At 51.6% G+C, this 16,547-nt stretch overlaps 1 protein-coding gene across 3 annotated transcripts in view; it reads left to right on the forward strand.

The window, feature by feature from the left end:
* The window catches only part of DAGLB (diacylglycerol lipase, beta), a 42,567-nt gene that overhangs the window by 22,330 nt on the left and 3,690 nt on the right, over window positions 1-16,547 (forward strand). For all 3 annotated transcript variants that reach the window (XM_011934378.1, XM_011934379.1, XM_011934380.1), the window contains 7 exons: window positions 2,397-2,523; window positions 3,683-3,766; window positions 7,118-7,195; window positions 11,308-11,388; window positions 11,474-11,601; window positions 16,035-16,103; window positions 16,186-16,258. In XM_011934378.1, the coding sequence (XP_011789768.1) occupies window positions 2,397-2,523; window positions 3,683-3,766; window positions 7,118-7,195; window positions 11,308-11,388; window positions 11,474-11,601; window positions 16,035-16,103; window positions 16,186-16,258 (640 nt within the window). The remainder of the gene's footprint in view (window positions 1-2,396; window positions 2,524-3,682; window positions 3,767-7,117; window positions 7,196-11,307; window positions 11,389-11,473; window positions 11,602-16,034; window positions 16,104-16,185; window positions 16,259-16,547) is intronic.

The raw sequence follows: 16,547 nt of genomic DNA on the forward strand, positions 1-16,547 counted from the left end.
CTCGGCCTCCCAAAGTGCTGGGATTAGAGTCTTGAGCCACCGCGCCCGGCCGTATTTTTTGTATTTTTAATAGAGATGGGTTTTTGCTATGTTGGCCAGGCTGGTCAAACTCCTGACCTCAGGTGATCCACCCGCCTCGGCCTCCCAAAGTGGTTGGATTACAGGCGTGAGCCACTGCACCTGGCCAAAATTGTGATTTTTCTAAATTGATCATTTATTCTATGTTAATTGTCTTTTTCCTATAAAAAAGAGCTTTTTATCCCTATTTATAGATTCTTAAATTCAGTGGGTTGTAATTATTACTGTTCATTTTATAGTAAGTACAGTGTTTATTTGATGCTCAAAATGTCCCAGATTTTGTCCTGCAGACTGGCTCCTATGTTCTTTTCATACGACCCTGTCTTGTTTTGAGCACTTCCTTTCTTGGGACCGTTGCCCAGGCTAGAGTATAGTGGTATCATCATGGCTTACTGTAGCACCGTACCCTCAACCTCCTGGGCTCAAATTATCCTCCTGCCTCGGTCTCCCAAAGTCCTGGGATTACAGGTGTAAGGCACCACACCTGGCCTATGTATTTATTTTAAAGATTATGAGATTATACTAATACCTTTTTATTGTTTGTCTTTTAAGAGACAAGATTCTCTCACCTCAGACTTCCAAGTAGCTGGGACTACAGGCATGCACTGCCAGACCCGGATAGTTTTTTAAAATGTTTTAAATTAATACATTTCTTTTAGAGACAGTTTTGCTTTGTTGCTCAGGCTCGTCTCCAACACTTGAGCGATCCTCCCGCCTCAGCCTCCCAAAGTGCTGGCATCACGGGCATCAGTCACCTGGCCCTGATATCTTTCAATTCTAATCCAAAGTCCCAGAGTTTCTCTTTGCTTCTCCACATCATTTCTGCAAAGAGAAGCCTGGCCTGCAGCAAATCAGTGTGAGTTACCCACGCTCAGTCCCCCGTTACTAACAAGATAGTTTCAGAATTCCTATACCCAGTTCCATTACAAAAAGGGCATCTGCTAAGTAGAGTTTGCAATTTGTTTATAGTTCTTTTAATTTAATTTAATTTAATTGCATTTTTTGAGACGGAGTCTCGCTCTGTTGCCCAGGCTGGAGTGCAGTGGCACAATCTCAGCTCACCGCAACCTCTGCCTCCTGGGTGCAAGCGAGTCTCCTGCCTCAGCATCCGAGTAGCTGGGATTACAGGCGCCTGCCACCACCCCAGCTAAGTTTTGTATTTTTAGTAGAGATGGGGTTTCACCATGTTGGCCAGACTGGTCTCGAACTCCTGACTTCAGGTGATCCATTTGCCTCGACCTCCCAAAGTGCCGGGATTGCAGGCGTGAGCCACCGCACCTAGCCTCTTTTTGTTTTTAAACATGGAGTACAGTACTCAAAAGTTACTTCTATGATTTCTTTTCTAATTTGTTTTCTCCAGAGTTGACTATGTTGTTCGTTTGGACAGGTTTGGTTTACCTACTTCTGTTGGCATTCAGTTTTAGGGACTTGCCCATCCTTGTTGATTAATTTTTTGAATATGGAAATCATTAACATGATGCCAGAAGTCAGAACTCTACCCAAGATGTGTATACACAGAGAAGTATTATCTTTTTTTGTTTGTTTTTTGAGACGTAATCTTGCTCTGTTGCCCAGGCTGCAGTGCAGTGGCGTGATCTCAGCTCACTGCAAGCTCCACCTTCCAGGTTCACACCATTCTCCTGCCTCAGCCTCCTGAGTAGCTGGGACTACAGGCGCCCGCCACCACGCCCAGCTAATTTTTTGTATTTTTAGTAGAGACGGGGTTTCACCGTGTTAGCCAGGATGGTCTTGATCTCCTGACCTTGTGATCCGCCCACCTCAGCCTCCCAAAGTGCTGGGATTATAGGCGTGAGCCACCGCGCCCGGCCGAGAACTATTATCTTTAATAAGCCATTCGAGGCCCAGTGCGGTGGCTCACACTTGTAACCCCAGCATTTTGGGAGGCCAAGACGGGCAGATCACCTGAGGTAGGAGTTTAAAACCAGCCTGGCCAACATGGCAAAACACTGCTCTACTAAAAATACAAAATCTAGCCGGGCGTGGTGGCGCGTGCCTGTAATCCCAGCTACTCAGGAGGCTGAGGCAGGAGAATCGCTTGAACCTGGGAGGCAGGGGTTGCAGTGACCCGAGATTGTACCACTATACTCCAGCCTGGGTGACAGAGTGAGGCTCCATCTCAATCAATCAATCAATCAATCAAATAAGTTTTAAAAAGCCATTCCATGTCAGCCAGGCTAAGTCCGGAGAATTGTCCGCTCTGGTCCTCGCGTCTCTGGGAAAATGTGGCAGTGAGGATGGACATTCCTTGCTGAGTGGCTCTGCTCGGCACGGTAACGTCTTTGGCCTCCTTTTTTTAGTTGCAGAAGCAGAACCACAGACTATGACTTGGTCGGAGGCGATCAGCTCAACTGTCACTTCGGCTCCATCCTGCACACGACAGGGCTGCAGTACAGGGACTTCATCCACGTCAGCTTCCACGACAAGGTATGGACGCTGTAGGCGGCGGCTCTTCACTTCTTTTGGGTCCTGGAGCCCGTAGAGATTCTGATGGAAGTTTTGAATTATTCTTCCCATAATTCATAGACACACAAACACACTCCTAAGTCCTGTGTACCATTTCAGAGGGGCCAGCCACAGACCCTGGGGAAGCCACACAGATGCCCTGGTGCAGGTTCAGAACCCAGGTTTCACGTAAGATAGAGACGTCTTCATCAGAGATAGCGCGCTGCGTTTCTTATCTCGCCCTTCTATCGAGGAGCAGTGAAGTCCCTCAGTATTAATCCTGCCTGGCTTCCAGGGTTTGTATCGCTGTCCTGGGTCATGAGTTCCATCAGTAGTGTAGTGCAGCGGGTCTGGCACTCGGCGGGGGTCACTGTCACCTGGGGAGAAGCTGCAAAAGCCAGCCGTGGGCTGGGCACAGCAGCTCACACCTGTAATCCCAGCACTTCGAGAGGCCAAAGTAGGCGGATCACAAGGTCAGGAGTTCAAGACCAGCCTGGCCAATATGGTGAAGCCCCATCTCTACTAAAAATACAAAAAATTAGCTGGGCGTGGTGGCGGGTGCCTATAGTCACCGCTGGTCGAGAGGCTGAGGCAGGAGAATCACTTGAATCCAGGAGGCGGAGGTTGCAATGAGCCGAGATTGCGCATTTGCACTCCAGCCTGGGCGACAGTGCGAGACTGTGTCTCAAGAGAAAAAGCCAGCTGTGTATGGCTGCAGTGCTGTGTGCCCAGTGTGGCTCAGGGTCTCTCCAGGTGGTTCTGACCCGCACAGCCGTGGGGGCCTGCTGGTGCCGACGGACGGCTCTCACACTTCGCTGCCCAAGAGAACCTCTTGAGGAGCTTTTAATACTGCTGAAGTCCAGGCTGTACCCTGGGTCAGTTAAATCCCAGTCTCTGGGGAGGTCAGAGGGAGGCTAAGAAAACGAAGATCCTTTTTCCTGTCGAGCAGCGTGGTTTATGAAGGCCAGTCCTTGCCAGAGCGGGTCCCACTGGGTAGTGGGCATGAGTGGAGAGAGGCAGCGTCCCCTCCTCTCTGTGCTGCAGGATTGGGCTGTCATCGCAGACACTACAGGGCTCTGACTTCGCATGCTGGTGCACTTGCTCCCTGTTGAGGCTCCATGCTTGTTTCTTGCTCCTGCAGGTTTACGAGCTGCCGTTTATAGTGGCTCTGGATCACAGGAAAGAGTCTGTTGTCGTCGCTGTGAGGGGGACCATGTCTCTGCAGGTAAAGTTGGAACTTGACTTTCCAGCCCTGGGAGTGGGGTGCAGGGGCGGGAGCACACAGATGCTCGGCTGGGGAAAACCGTCAGTAACCGCATGAGATGCGGGAAAAGGCTGAGGACAGAAAATGAGGATGTGAGCCCAGGGTTGGGAAATACTCCCTTTGCAAAAAGGGATGAAGCTGTTTCGTTTTCACTGAGAACTGTCAGCAGCAGAGCGGCTGGCAGGTTGGCCCCCCGCCATGGGAGCTCCAAGAGGGCTCCTGCTTGGCCCCCTCTTGCCTGTCTTCCCTGTGCCCAGCCAGGCCGCACACCCGGAGCCCTCCCGTGGAATTCCTGCACCAGAGCCAGATGGCGGCAGTGAGTCAGTCTTACTCCAGAGAGTGAGAGTCACGCCTCTGGCCACAGCCCCGCTGCAAGCTCCGGGTTTGGGGCCTCATACCCTCCATGGCCTGCCATTCTCCAGGTGCAGCCAGGACTGCCTACATCCATCCCCAGCCCGTGGCCCCTCTTCTGTCTTCCTCAGCCCATGCTCCTGTGCCCCTTGGAGATGCCAGGCGACGCGTTCCTTGTCGAAGCTTTCTTCTCTCAGTTCCAGTTTCCTCCTAGCCACTCCTCAGTCTCACTTCCCGTTCTTCTCTGCTGACCCAGAAAATGTGTTGAGAATCCAGAGCCTGTGCGCTCGGCCCTCTTCTGCTCCCGACTGGCTCTGCGGCAGCCTCCCAGGTCCAGGGCCAGGACCCCAAACCTGCATCTTCAGGAGCCATCTGGCTCTCCCGGGAGGCAGCAGAGAAGCCACACTCCTCACAGGGCTGCTCCTCCCGGAGGGTGCTCTGTTCATGTCAGCTCTGCCAGCATCCCCCCGTTGCCCATTTAAGAAGCAGCGGCACCTGTAATCCCAGCACTTTGGGAGGCCGAGGTGGGTGGATCAGGAGGTCAAGAGATTGAGACCATCCTAGCCAACATGGTGAAACCCCATCCCTACTAAAAATACAAAAAATTAGCCGGGCGTGGTGGCGGGCGCCTGTAGTCCCAGCTACTGAGGAGGCTGAGGCAGGAGAACCACTTGAACCCGGGAGGCGGAGCTTTGAGACCATCCTAGCCAACATGGTGAAACCCCATCCCTACTAAAAATACAAAAAATTAGCCGGGCGTGGTGGCGGGCGCCTGTAGTCCCAGCTACTGAGGAGGCTGAGGCAGGAGAACCACTTGAACCCGGGAGGCGGAGCTTGCAGTGAGCCGAGATCGCACCACTGCCCTCCAGCCTGGAGACAGAGCAAGACTCAGTCTCAAAAAAAAAAAAAATTAGCTGGGCACGGTGCCTGTAATCCCAGCTGTTTGGGAGGCTGAGGCAGGAGAATCCCTTGAACCCGGGAGGTGGAGGTTGCAGTGAGCTGAGATTGCGCCACTGCACTCCAGCCTGGAGACAGAGCAAGACTACAGAAGCAGTGGTGTCGTCTGTGGCTTCTGTGTGCCCTGTCTGCTGTGTGTGAAGTTCCTGCCCCACCTGTGTGGCCCTCTCTCCATTTCCAGCGCCGTGGTCCCACTTCTGGCCCCAGTCCTCTAGCTTCCCGTCTCCGTCCCTGTCTAGTCTCTCTTCCCACAGTCTGTTCGATTGTTTGTTTCTGAGACACGGTCTTGCTCTGTTGCCCAGGGTGGGGTACGATGGTACAATCAGCTCACTGCAGCCTCCACCTCTTGGGCTCAAGTGATCCTCCTACCTCAGCCTCTCAAGTAGCTGGGACTACAGGCATGTGCCACTACACCCGGCTATTTTTTCTATTTTTGTAGAGACAGGATCTCACTATGTTGCCCAGGCTGGTCTCGACCTCCTGGGCTGTAGCCATCCACTCACCTCAGCATCTGTCCATTGTCCTGTCCACCGAGTACACTCACTCGAGAACATGCGTCGGATCTTACCGTCCTGCTCAGAAACCTCCAGTGGCTTCCCATTGCCTTTATTGATGTGTCTTTAAATTTTCTTTTTTTAATTCCAACTTGTACTTTAGATTCAGAGGGTACATGTGCAGGTTTGTAGCTGGGAATACCAGGTGATGCTGAGGTTTGGGGTGCCGTTGATCCTGTCTCCCAGGTACTGAGCACAGTACCCAGTGCTTAGGTTTTCAGCCCTTCCCCCGCCGTCCTCTAGTGGCCCCGGTGTCTATTTTCCCCTCTTTGTGTCCATGAAAACCCAGTGTTGAGCTTCCACTGTCACATCAGACCATGCGGTGTTTGCTTTTCTGTGTCTGCGTTAATTCGCCGAGGATGATGGCCCGCAGCTGCCTCGGTGGCTGCAGAGGATGGGATTTCGTGCTTTTCTGTTACTGGGCCCACTGCCTTTAACATCAAGTTTCTGTTTCTTTTTTTTTTTTTTTTTTTTCTTTCAGACAGAGTTTTACTCTGTCACCCAGGCTGGAGTGCAGTGGTGTGATCGCAGCTCACCGCAACCTCCGCCTCCCGGGTTCAAGTGATTCTCCTGCCTCAGCCTCCTGAGTAGCTGGGATTACAGGCACCTGCCACCACGGCCGGCTCATTTTGTATTTTTAGTAGAGATAGGGTTTCTCCACATTGGTCAGGCTGGTCTTGAACTCCCGACCTCAGATGATCCGCCCGCCTCGGCCTCCCAAAGTGCTGGGATTACAGGCGTGAGCCCCTGGGCCTGGCAAGTTTGTGTTTCTTATCACAGCTCTGGGTGCTTTACCCAGCAGCCTTCCCCCTGCCTGCACTGGCCTCCAGCCCAGCCGCACAGCACTCACCTGTGGACCTTTTCAAATAGGGCTGGTGTGGAGTCACGTCCGGGGCCCCAGCCAGTGGTCCCGCTACCCCTGTGGGGAGGACGCGCCTGTCCTCTCTGCTTTCACAACAGCCTCTTCCTTCAGGTCTGGCTCTGGCGTCACCTCCTCCAGGGAGCCGCCCCTGCCCCTGGGCTGTGCCCTGTCCTCTGACTCGGCACCGCCTGGCAGCACTAGTCTGGGCCTCCCCCTCTCCATGGTTTCAGCTGTTACGGGGCTCCTGAGGACAGGAACCAGGCTTTGTTCAAAACCCTGGTACAGGCTCTGTGCCGCGGAGTCCTTAGAATATATGTGTGTGATGGGGAAGGCGCAGGGTGTGTCTTAGGCACACTCCATGATCCCCTCCACTCTTCACGCCTGGCCCAGAGCTGGTCGCGCTGTCGGGGCCCTCAGGAGCCACCTCTGGGTTTCCCTCCTGAGTTCAGGGTTGAGTCCCGGACTGAACCAGGAGACGGCACCATCCCCGCCGTCCTCCACGGAAGTGTCAGGGGCAGGAACCAGCTGTCATTCTCCCACCCTGCCCATCACAGGCTGATGGCCGCTTCTGCAACACCCTTTTCACAGGACGTCCTTACGGACCTGTCGGCGGAGAGCGAGGTGCTGGACGTGGAGTGTGAGGTGCAGGACCGCCTGGCACACAAGGTATGAGCGCAGGCTCGTGTGTCTTCCCCGTGAATGCGGACCGCGCTGCAGATGGGCACCTCGGCCAGGAACTGCACAGACAGCGCTGCCCGTTCCTCCTGTGCTGATTCCCACAGCAGCCCTGGGAGGTTGTGGGATTTTGTTTGTTCTAAGAGAGAGAAGCCTGTTCAGAGAGAGCGAGTACCTTGCCTGAAGTCTCGTGGCTGCTGGAATAAGTACCAGGTTGGGCATCTGAGCCCAGCTCTGTGGCTTTTCCTTCTCTCTTTGTGTGTTTGCTGAGAGGCAGTCTCCCTGTGTTGCCCAGGCTGGTCTTGAACTCCTGGGCTCAAGTTATCCTCCTGCCTCAGCCTCCCAGAGTGTTGGGATTACGGGCGTGAGCCACCACACCCAGCCCCCTCTGAATTATTTCAAGTAGTACATTCTCATGGTGAAGAAAAGCTTCATCACGGCTCAGAGCAGCAGAGAGTGAGCACCAGGCCCTCAGGAGGCAGGCCCACCCTGCTGGCACTCTGCCGGGTCATTCCCACGTTCTCTGTGCAGATGGCAGATGTCACGGTGCCAAGTTCACAGTTTCACTCTCACTGTGCTATGCGTGTGAGGCTGCCTCAGCTCCTCCCAAACGAATGAAAACGCCCCGCCCAGAGAAGAGGGGCGGGGTTTCTAGTCTTGGGCATTTTCTGTAACTGTGGTGAGATGTTCCTGACACACACTGGTCAGTGTCACTGTTTGTTGGTGGTTAGTGCACAGTTCTGGGCATTCAGCGCGTTCACAGTGCCGTGTGCCCATGTCCAGTCCCAGCACCCCCAGCACAAGCTCTGAACCCATCACCACTCACTTCCCCTTCCTCCCTTCCACGGCCTCTGGGAACCTCTGTTCTACTTTGTCTCTACAAGTCGTCTCTTCTGGGAACCTCACAGAAGTGGAATTGTACAGGATTTGTCCTTTTGTCACTGGCCTCTTCTTTCTTTCTTTCTTTGAGATGGAGTCTTGCTGTGTTGGCCAGGCTGGAGTACAGTGGTGCCATCTCGGCTCACTACAACCTCTGCCTCCCGGGTTCAAGCCATTCTCCTGCCTCAGCCTCCCCAGCAGCTGGGACTACAGGCGCCCACCACCACACCCAGCTGATTTTTGTATTTTTTAATAGAGACGAGGTTTCACCGTATTGGCCAGGATGGTCTCGATCTCTTGACCTCATGATCCGCCCATCTCAGCCTCCCAAATTGCTGAGATTACAGGCTTGAGCCACCATGCCTGGACTGTTTTGTTTTTGAGACAGGGTCTTGCTCTGTCACCCAGGCTAGAGTGCAATGGTGTAATCATAGCTCACTGCAACCTCCATCTCCCAGGCTCAAGTGATCTTCCCACCTCAGCCTCCCAAGTAGCTGGGATTACAGGCATGTGCCACCATGCCTGGCTAATTTTTTACCTTGTATTTTGTAGAGATGGGGGTCTCACTATGTTGCCCAGGCTGGTCTTGAACTCCTGGCTCAAGCAGTCCTCTTGCCTCAGCCTTCTAAAGTTCTGGGATTGCAGGCGTGAGCCACCACGCCCGGCCCTTTGCTGTCTTTTTTGTATGCCAGTTCACAAAAGACTCCAGTTGGACTGTTACTGGGTGTGTGTGAGGAAAGGAGGAACTGGAAGCCTTAGTACAGAGATGCCCCAGAAACCCATCAGGGGCCAGGGGGCTCGGCCTGGGTGGATCTGCTCAGGCAGAGGCTTTACACGACCACAAGCTGAGGACCCCCAGCCTGGCTGGCAGCTGAGGCCCCCGCGTGCTGTGTCCATATTTTAGTGACAGTTCATCCCTTGGGTCGGGAAGGCTGCCGCTCAGGGCCTGTCCCGTGCTCTTGGCTTCATTAGTGCCAAGTCGCGCTGAGTTTGGCTTCGACGCTGTCCACAGTAATCAGACTCCAAATCCGCGTGGCCGAAAGGGCCTTGGCGTTTGGTTGTTGGATGTGTGCCGGGGAGGCTCGCCGGCAGCGGCTTACTCCACATCCTGCTGGGCTCTGCCTGCCCGACGCCAGCCACACAGTAGGTGCCCAGTGTCGCCTGGAGTTGACTGCATCCCACCGTCGCAAGAGGGAGAAAGGGCATCTGGGGATTTGTTAAGAAGTGCCGTCAGGGCCAGGTGCAGTGGCTCACGCCTATAATCCCAGCACTTTGGGAGGCCGAGGCGGGCGGACCACGAGGTCAGGAGATCGAGATCATCCTGGCTAACATGGGGCTAAACCCCATCTCTACTAAAAATACAAAAAATCAGCCGGGCATGGTGGTGGGCGCCTGTAATCCCAGCTACTGGCTGGGAGAATAGCCTGAACCCGGGAGGCAGAGCTTGCAGTGAGCCGAGATGGCGCCACTGCACTCCAGCCTGGGCGACAGAGCAAGACTCCGTCTCAAAAAAAAAGAAACTTGTAGTTGCATTAGAGATGATGAAAAACAGTCTCCCATCTTCTGTGGGATTTCCTCCACCCCATCCTGTTAGAATAGAAGCTTCATGGGACGGGGCCAGGCCCGCCTTTCTCCGGAGCATGGTGCACGGTGAGGAAGCATTTTGAAGATATTTTTGATTGACGGGGCCGTTTCCCTGGCACTGCTTTTCTTTTTTAAAAATCTTTTGAGGGCTTAACTGCATGTAGGGAATGGCTTTATTTTTTTCTTTTATTATTTTTATGATGATTTTTTTCAGAAACAGTCTCACTGTGCCACCCAGGCTGAAGTGCAGTGATGCAATCGTAGTTCACTGTAACCTTGAACTCCTGGGCTCAAGTGATCTTCCTGCCTCAGCCTCCCAAAGTGTTGGGATTACAAGCATGAGCCACCACATCCAGCCAACTGCTTAATTTTCAAGAAGCCTATTTTAGAGAACAGATGTATATGTTAGAAAATTTTAAATTTTTGCTGGGCACGGTGGCTCGCGCCTGTAATCCCACCACTTTGGGAGGCTGAGGTGGGCAGATCATGAGGTCAGGAGTTCGAGACTAGCCTGGCCAATATGGTGAAACCCTGTCTCTACTAAAAATACAAAAATTAGCTGGACGTGGTGGCATGCACCTGTAATTCCAATTACTCAGGAGGCTGAGGCAGGAGCATCGCTTGAACCTGAGAGCCAGAGGTTGCAATGAGTGGAGATCGCACCACTGCACTCCAGCCTGGGCGACAGAGCAAGACTCTATCATTCATTCATTCATTCATAAATAAATAAATAAAATTTTATTTATTTTTTTAAGTTAAAGCCAAACCTGACTGCCCCAAAACTCACTCAGTTTTACCTTTGCAGGAACAGTGGATGCTTATCAGCTTCTTTGATTCAGAACTTTATGAATTTTGTTGTTTTAGAGAAATGGGGTCTTGCTACATTGCCCAGGCTGGTCTCAACCTCATGGGCTCAAGTTATCCTCCTGCCTCAGCCTCCCAAATAGCTAGGATTGCAGGTGTGAGCCACTTGGCCCAGCTCTAGAACTTTATGTTTAAATGTCATTTAAAAAGTCTAAATGTGACCAGCCATAGGAACTTGGCTGAAGTGAACTGTGATATGTTCACACAGCACAAAACGGTGTAGCTACAGACAAAGCCACAGAAATGTATCTGTGGAAAGATGTTTAGATGTTTTTGGGTTTTTTTGGGGTGGGACAGGGTCTCACTCTGCTGCCCAGGGGTGCAGTCGTGACTCATGGTAGCCTGAACTTTCTGTGCTCAAGCGATCCTCCCACCTCAGCCTCCCGAGGAGCTGGACTATAGGCGCTCGCCACCAAGCCTGGTTATTTTTTTTATTTCTATTTTTTTTTAGTAGAGACAGGATCCAGGCTGGTCTTGTATTTTTATTTTAGTAGAGACTATGTTGCCCAAGCTGGTCTTGAACTTCTGGGCTCAAGTGATCCTCCTGCCTTGGCCTCCCAAAGTGCTAGGATTACAGGCGTGAAGCACCGTGCTTCATGTCAGGCTCTGTGCAAGGGGCCAGGAGCACAGCCACGCACGATGGATGTGGCTGCTGAGCCTGTGATCTCAGATCCCGGGAGAGACTCACACGTCAGTGCACAGCGTCCTCCCATCTCGCGTCTCCTCTGGGCCTGCCTTGTCTGAGGATTAACTACCTTCTTTGTCTATGTTTTTAGGGTATTTCTCAAGCTGCCAGATACGTTTACCGACGACTCATCAACGACGGGATTTTGAGCCAAGCCTTCAGCATTGCCCCTGTGAGATCTTAGTTAACTTTCTTTCCTTGTCCTCTCCGGAGCTGTTGTTTTTACCCTTTGCCTCATTCTGCCGTCTGTCTTCTAGGAGTACCGGCTGGTCATCGTGGGCCACAGCCTCGGGGGTGGGGCAGCCGCCCTGCTGGCCACCATGCTCAGAGCCGCCTACCCGCAGGTCAGGTGCTATGCCTTCTCCCCGCCTCGGGGGCTGTGGAGGTGAGCCTTTGTTTTCCTGCTCTAACAGCTTGCTACTTACATGTCATGTGGTCAAGACTCATCTTTTTTTTTTTTTTCTTTTATTTTCTCTTTTCCTGAGACGGAGTCTCGCTCTCAGTGGCATGATCCACCTCCCAGGTTCAAGCCGTTCTTCTGCCTCAGCCTCCCGAGTAGCTGGGACTACCAGTGCACGCCACCGTGCTGGCTAATTTTTGTATTTTTAGTAGAGATGGGGTTTCACCATGTTGGCCAGGCTGGTCTCTAACCCCTGACCTCGTGTTCCACCGCCTTGGCCTCCCAAAGTGCTGGGATTACAGGTGTGAGCCACCGCGCCTGGCCAAGACTCATCTTTTATTCGTCACCTAATTACAATTTTTCATCCACAAGAGAGATTTGTGGTTTTTGTTTTGTTTTGTTTTTTGAGACTGAGTCTCGCCGTCTCCCAGGCTGGAGTCAGTGGCACGAGCCTGGCTCACTGCAAGCTCCACCTCCCGAGTTCAGGCGAGTCTCCTGCCTCAGCCTTCTGGGTAGCTGGGATTACACTTGCTTGCCACGACACCCGGCTAATTTCTGTATTTTCAGTAGTGGCGGGGTTTCGCCATGTTGGCCAGGCTGGTCTCGAACCCCTGACCTCAAGTGATCCGCCTGCCTCAGCCTCCCAAAGTGCAGGGATTACAGGTGTAAGCCACTGCACCCGGCTGAGGTTTGTTTTGAAGCACTGTTTCACAGAAGAAGGTCTGCGTAGCCTTTCTTAGACCTGTCTGACCATACCTTTAATTTCCTAAACGATTTCATTCTGAGAGTCTTTTTTCAAACAGAGTTTATTTTTTAGAGCAGTTTTAGGTTGACAGCGAAACTGAGCAGAAGGTTGTAGGGACTTCTCCTACCCTCTCTCCTCATAAGCATGCACAGCCTCCCCCATTCTCACAGCCCTGGCAGAGGGCGGCTGCTGACATCCATGCGCCTGGTGGGTCATCCAGAGCCCAGTGTGCTGGGCAGTCCTTCTCAGGGGGCATATGCTGTGGGCGGTGACACATGCACAGTGGAGATGTTTAAAGACATTTTTATGAGTTTGAAAAGTACTCTTTTTTATTTTATTTTTTTTTTTGAGGCGGAGTCTTGCTCTGTCGCCCAGGCTGGAGTGCAGTGGCCGGATCTCAGCTCACCACAAGCTCCGCTTCCTGGGTTTACGCCATTCTCCTGCCTCAGCCTCCCGAGTAGCTGGGACTACAGGCGCCCGACACCTCGCCTGGCTAGTTTTTTGTATTTTTTAGTAGAGACGGGGTTTCACCATGTTAGCCAGGATGGTCTCAATCTCCTGACCTCGTGATCCGCCCGTCTCGGCCTCCCAAAGTGCTGGGATTACAAGCTTGAGTCCCTGCGCCCGGCCTTTTATTTTATTTTTATTTTTTGAGATGGAGTCTTGCTCTGTTGCCCAGGCTGGAGTGCAGTGGTGCAATCTCGGCTCACTGCAAGCTCCGCCTCCCAGGTTCATGTCATTCTCCTGCCTCAGCCCCCCGAGTAGCTGGGACTACAGGCGCCCACCACCATGCCCGGCTAATTTTTTGTGTTTTTTAGTAGAGACAGGGTTTCACCGTGTTAGCCAGGATGATCTCGATCTCCTGACCTCGTGATCCACCCACCTCGGCCTCCCAAAGTGGTGGGATTACAGGTGTGAGCCACCACACCAGGCTGAAAAGTACATTTTTTTGCTGATTCAGCATACTGACTGTTCTGTGTAACCTTTTACCATGATTATAAAGGAAAATTATACCACTTTATTTCATTGAAATAAAGGCCAGGCGTGGTGGCTCATGCCTGTAATACCGGCCCTTTGGGATGATTAAAAAGTAAGTACGTAAAGAACAAAAAGAGCTTTTCTTTGCGTATTTGATTTCTTTGACGTATAGTTCACACAGGAAAAAACAGGAGAATGTATAAATGCTTAAATCTTTCCCTTGATACAGCAGTGTTCAGAATAATGAATTGTTACCTAGCAGTCTACAGAGGCAGACAATATTTTTTTTTAAATTCTTAAACTTCAGTCGTCTGTTTTCTTGGTGTCTTTTTTTTTTTTTTTTTTTTTTATTGACATAGGGTCTCGCTCTGTCTCCCAGGCTGGAGTGCAGTGGCACAGTCATGGCTCACTGTAGCCTCTGCCTCCTGTGCTTAGGTGATCTTCAGGCCTCAGCCTCCCAAGTAGCTGGGACCACAGGCATACACCACCACGTCCAGCTAATTTTTGTAAGGAACAGGGTCTTGCTATGTTGCCCAAGCTGGTTTTGAACTCCTGGGCTCAAGTGATCCTCCTGCCTCAGCCTCCCAGAGTGCTGGGATTAAAGGTATTGAGCCACTGTGCCTGGCCTCATTTTCTTGCTTTCTGGTACAACAAAATATTCTCAAGTTTTGAGCTTGAAATGAGCAATTTTTTTTTTACCCTGTTGTCCATATCTGGAATCAACCATTTCTCCAAGGAATATTGGTTCCTTTTAGTGGGAAATGGTATTTCTGAACTGAAATCTGGGCACTGGTGGTTCTCATGACCACAGGGCTGGTCATAATTCCCAGGCCTTTTTCTTGGAAAGAGGTAGGAAAGGCTTTTGTTACACCAAAGAGAAAATGTAATCATAGTGTGTAGTGATACTTAAAGATCAGGAGGCTGGGCACGGTGGCTCACACCTGTAATCCTAACTTTGGGAGGCTGAGGCAGGAGGATCACCTGAGCCCGGGAGATCGAGACTAGCCTGGGCAACATAGAAAGACCCCGTTCCTTACAAAAATTAGCTGGATGTGGTGACATGTGCCTGTGGTCCCAGCTATTCGGGAGGCTGAGGCAGTAGGATTGCCTGAACCCAGGATGAAGAGGTTGCAGTGAGCCGAGATCGCGCCACTGTACTCCAGCCTGGGTTACAGAGCAAGACTCTGTCTCAAAAAAAAAAAAAAAAAAAATTACCGATCAGGGTTTTTACCTGTACCAAATGGTTGTACATTGTTTTCACTGAAACTCTGTGTCTTTTCTTCTTCTTATCTGAAAAATTTGGTTTCTGTCAACAGTAACCCTTTTATTATATGTCCCTCACAATATATGTATATGTAGAGATACACAGATCACCCTTTCAGAATAGTAATACCAGCATGACATCTAACAGTAGGATGACGGGGGTTTGCCATGTCTGTGCAGTTTGCTTTCTTGCAAAGATGTATTCCTGGCAGAGATGTACAGCCAAATTACTGTGGTTTTTTAAGTCACTTGAAATAATTCTTCTGTTTGGTTAATACACTATTAGGTTCATTTGTTTCATTTAGCTTGTTATTTTAGGGATTGCTTTTGTTGTTATTTTGTGTCATTTTGTTTTCTAATGATGTAAAATAAAACATTAACAGGTTCCAAAGACAACTCAACAAAGCAGGATGCATTCAGAGAAATCTCATTTCCATCCTTGTTCCCTCAAAAATGTCCTTTCTGGCCAGGTGCAGTAGCTCATGCCTGTAATCCCAGCACTCTGGGAGACCAAAGCAGGTGGATCACAAGGTTGGGAGATTGAGACCATCTTGGCTAACGTGGTGAAACCTCGCCTCTACTAAAAATACAAAAATTTAACTGGGCGTGGTTGCAGGCACCTATAGTCCCAGCTACTCGAGAGGCTGAGGCAGGAGAACAGCATGAACCCGGGAGGTGGAAGGTGCAGTGAGCCGAGATCGTACCACTGATTCCAGCCTGGGGGAAAGGGGGACAGAGAGTGAGACTCCTCAAAAAAAAAAAAAAAGTCCTTTCTGTCACCCCAGAGGTCAAAGTGTGTGTCTTGATTTTGACTGGCGTTTCCGTTATGTCCATGGCTGGAAGGAAGCGTGTCTGTGTTCCTCTCCTGTTGGTGAAAGGCTGCACTTTCTCCCTGCTCTTCTGCCTCTAGTGGTGGCTGTTCACTTTCACCACATGTCCTGAGATGACCCCGCAGCGGCACACACAGCCTCCTTCTTCTCCCAGCTGTGCGGGACGCACTATTGTGTGACTCATTGTGAGCTGAAGGCAGCTCTGGGGATGGGTATCTGCAGGCTTCCAGCCTCTGCCCGTGCAGGTTCTGCCGCAGTCAATCGCCTGTTGCCTCTGCCCCTTCATTTTGGCCAGTGCATCTTTGATGGAGTCTTCCAAGTGCGGTTTCTGGGTCAAAGGACAGATCCATGCGCCTGGTCCACCTTGGTGTCCCATTTGCGGTTTCAGCCGTGGGGCATCTCTGTTGAACGTATATTGCGGCTTTAGTAGGGTCTGGCCAGTCAGTCACCGTAACTGAAGTTTCCCCTCCCCTCCCTTTAGAGAAGAGAACATAGCTGAGGTCTGGGAAACTAATCCCTCAGTGTCACTGATTTCTTTCGTGGAAGCCCTTGTGGGCAGTGTCGTCGTAAAGCTAACGCCCTCTCCCTGTTTGGAATTTCAGCAAAGCTCTGCATGAATATTCTCAGAGCTTCATCGTGTCGCTCGTCCTGGGGAAGGATGTGATTCCCAGGTAAGCCCGCCTGGTGCTGCGCCCGGGGCTGGGGGGTAGGGAGTGCTGGGTTCTAGCCTCAGTGTGCCTCTTTGCTAAACAGGCTCAGTGTGACCAACTTGGAAGATCTGAAGAGAAGAATCTTGCGAGTGGTTGCACACTGCAATAAACCCAAGGTAAGCGGGTGCCTTGTTGAGAGGGTCTGCGGGACACAGGGCCTGTCCCTAAGATCCTGTGGAGAGCCGGGAGGAATTGCACCCTCAGTGCAGGACACTTTATGCTGTTTCTAGAAGCGCTCCTTCCACACTCTGGTCACATTCTGGTCTAGGACTCGGTGATGTCTAAGAAAGCAAATGGGCCGGGCGTGGTGGCTCACGCCTGTAATTCCAGCACTTTGGGAGGCCGAGGCGGGTGGATCACGAGGTCAGGAGATCGAGACCATCCTGGCTAACACGGTGAAACCCC

This window comes from Colobus angolensis, unplaced genomic scaffold (genome assembly GCF_000951035.1).
Source record: "Colobus angolensis palliatus isolate OR3802 unplaced genomic scaffold, Cang.pa_1.0 Scaffold135, whole genome shotgun sequence".
Taxonomy (NCBI): Eukaryota; Metazoa; Chordata; class Mammalia; order Primates; family Cercopithecidae; genus Colobus; species Colobus angolensis.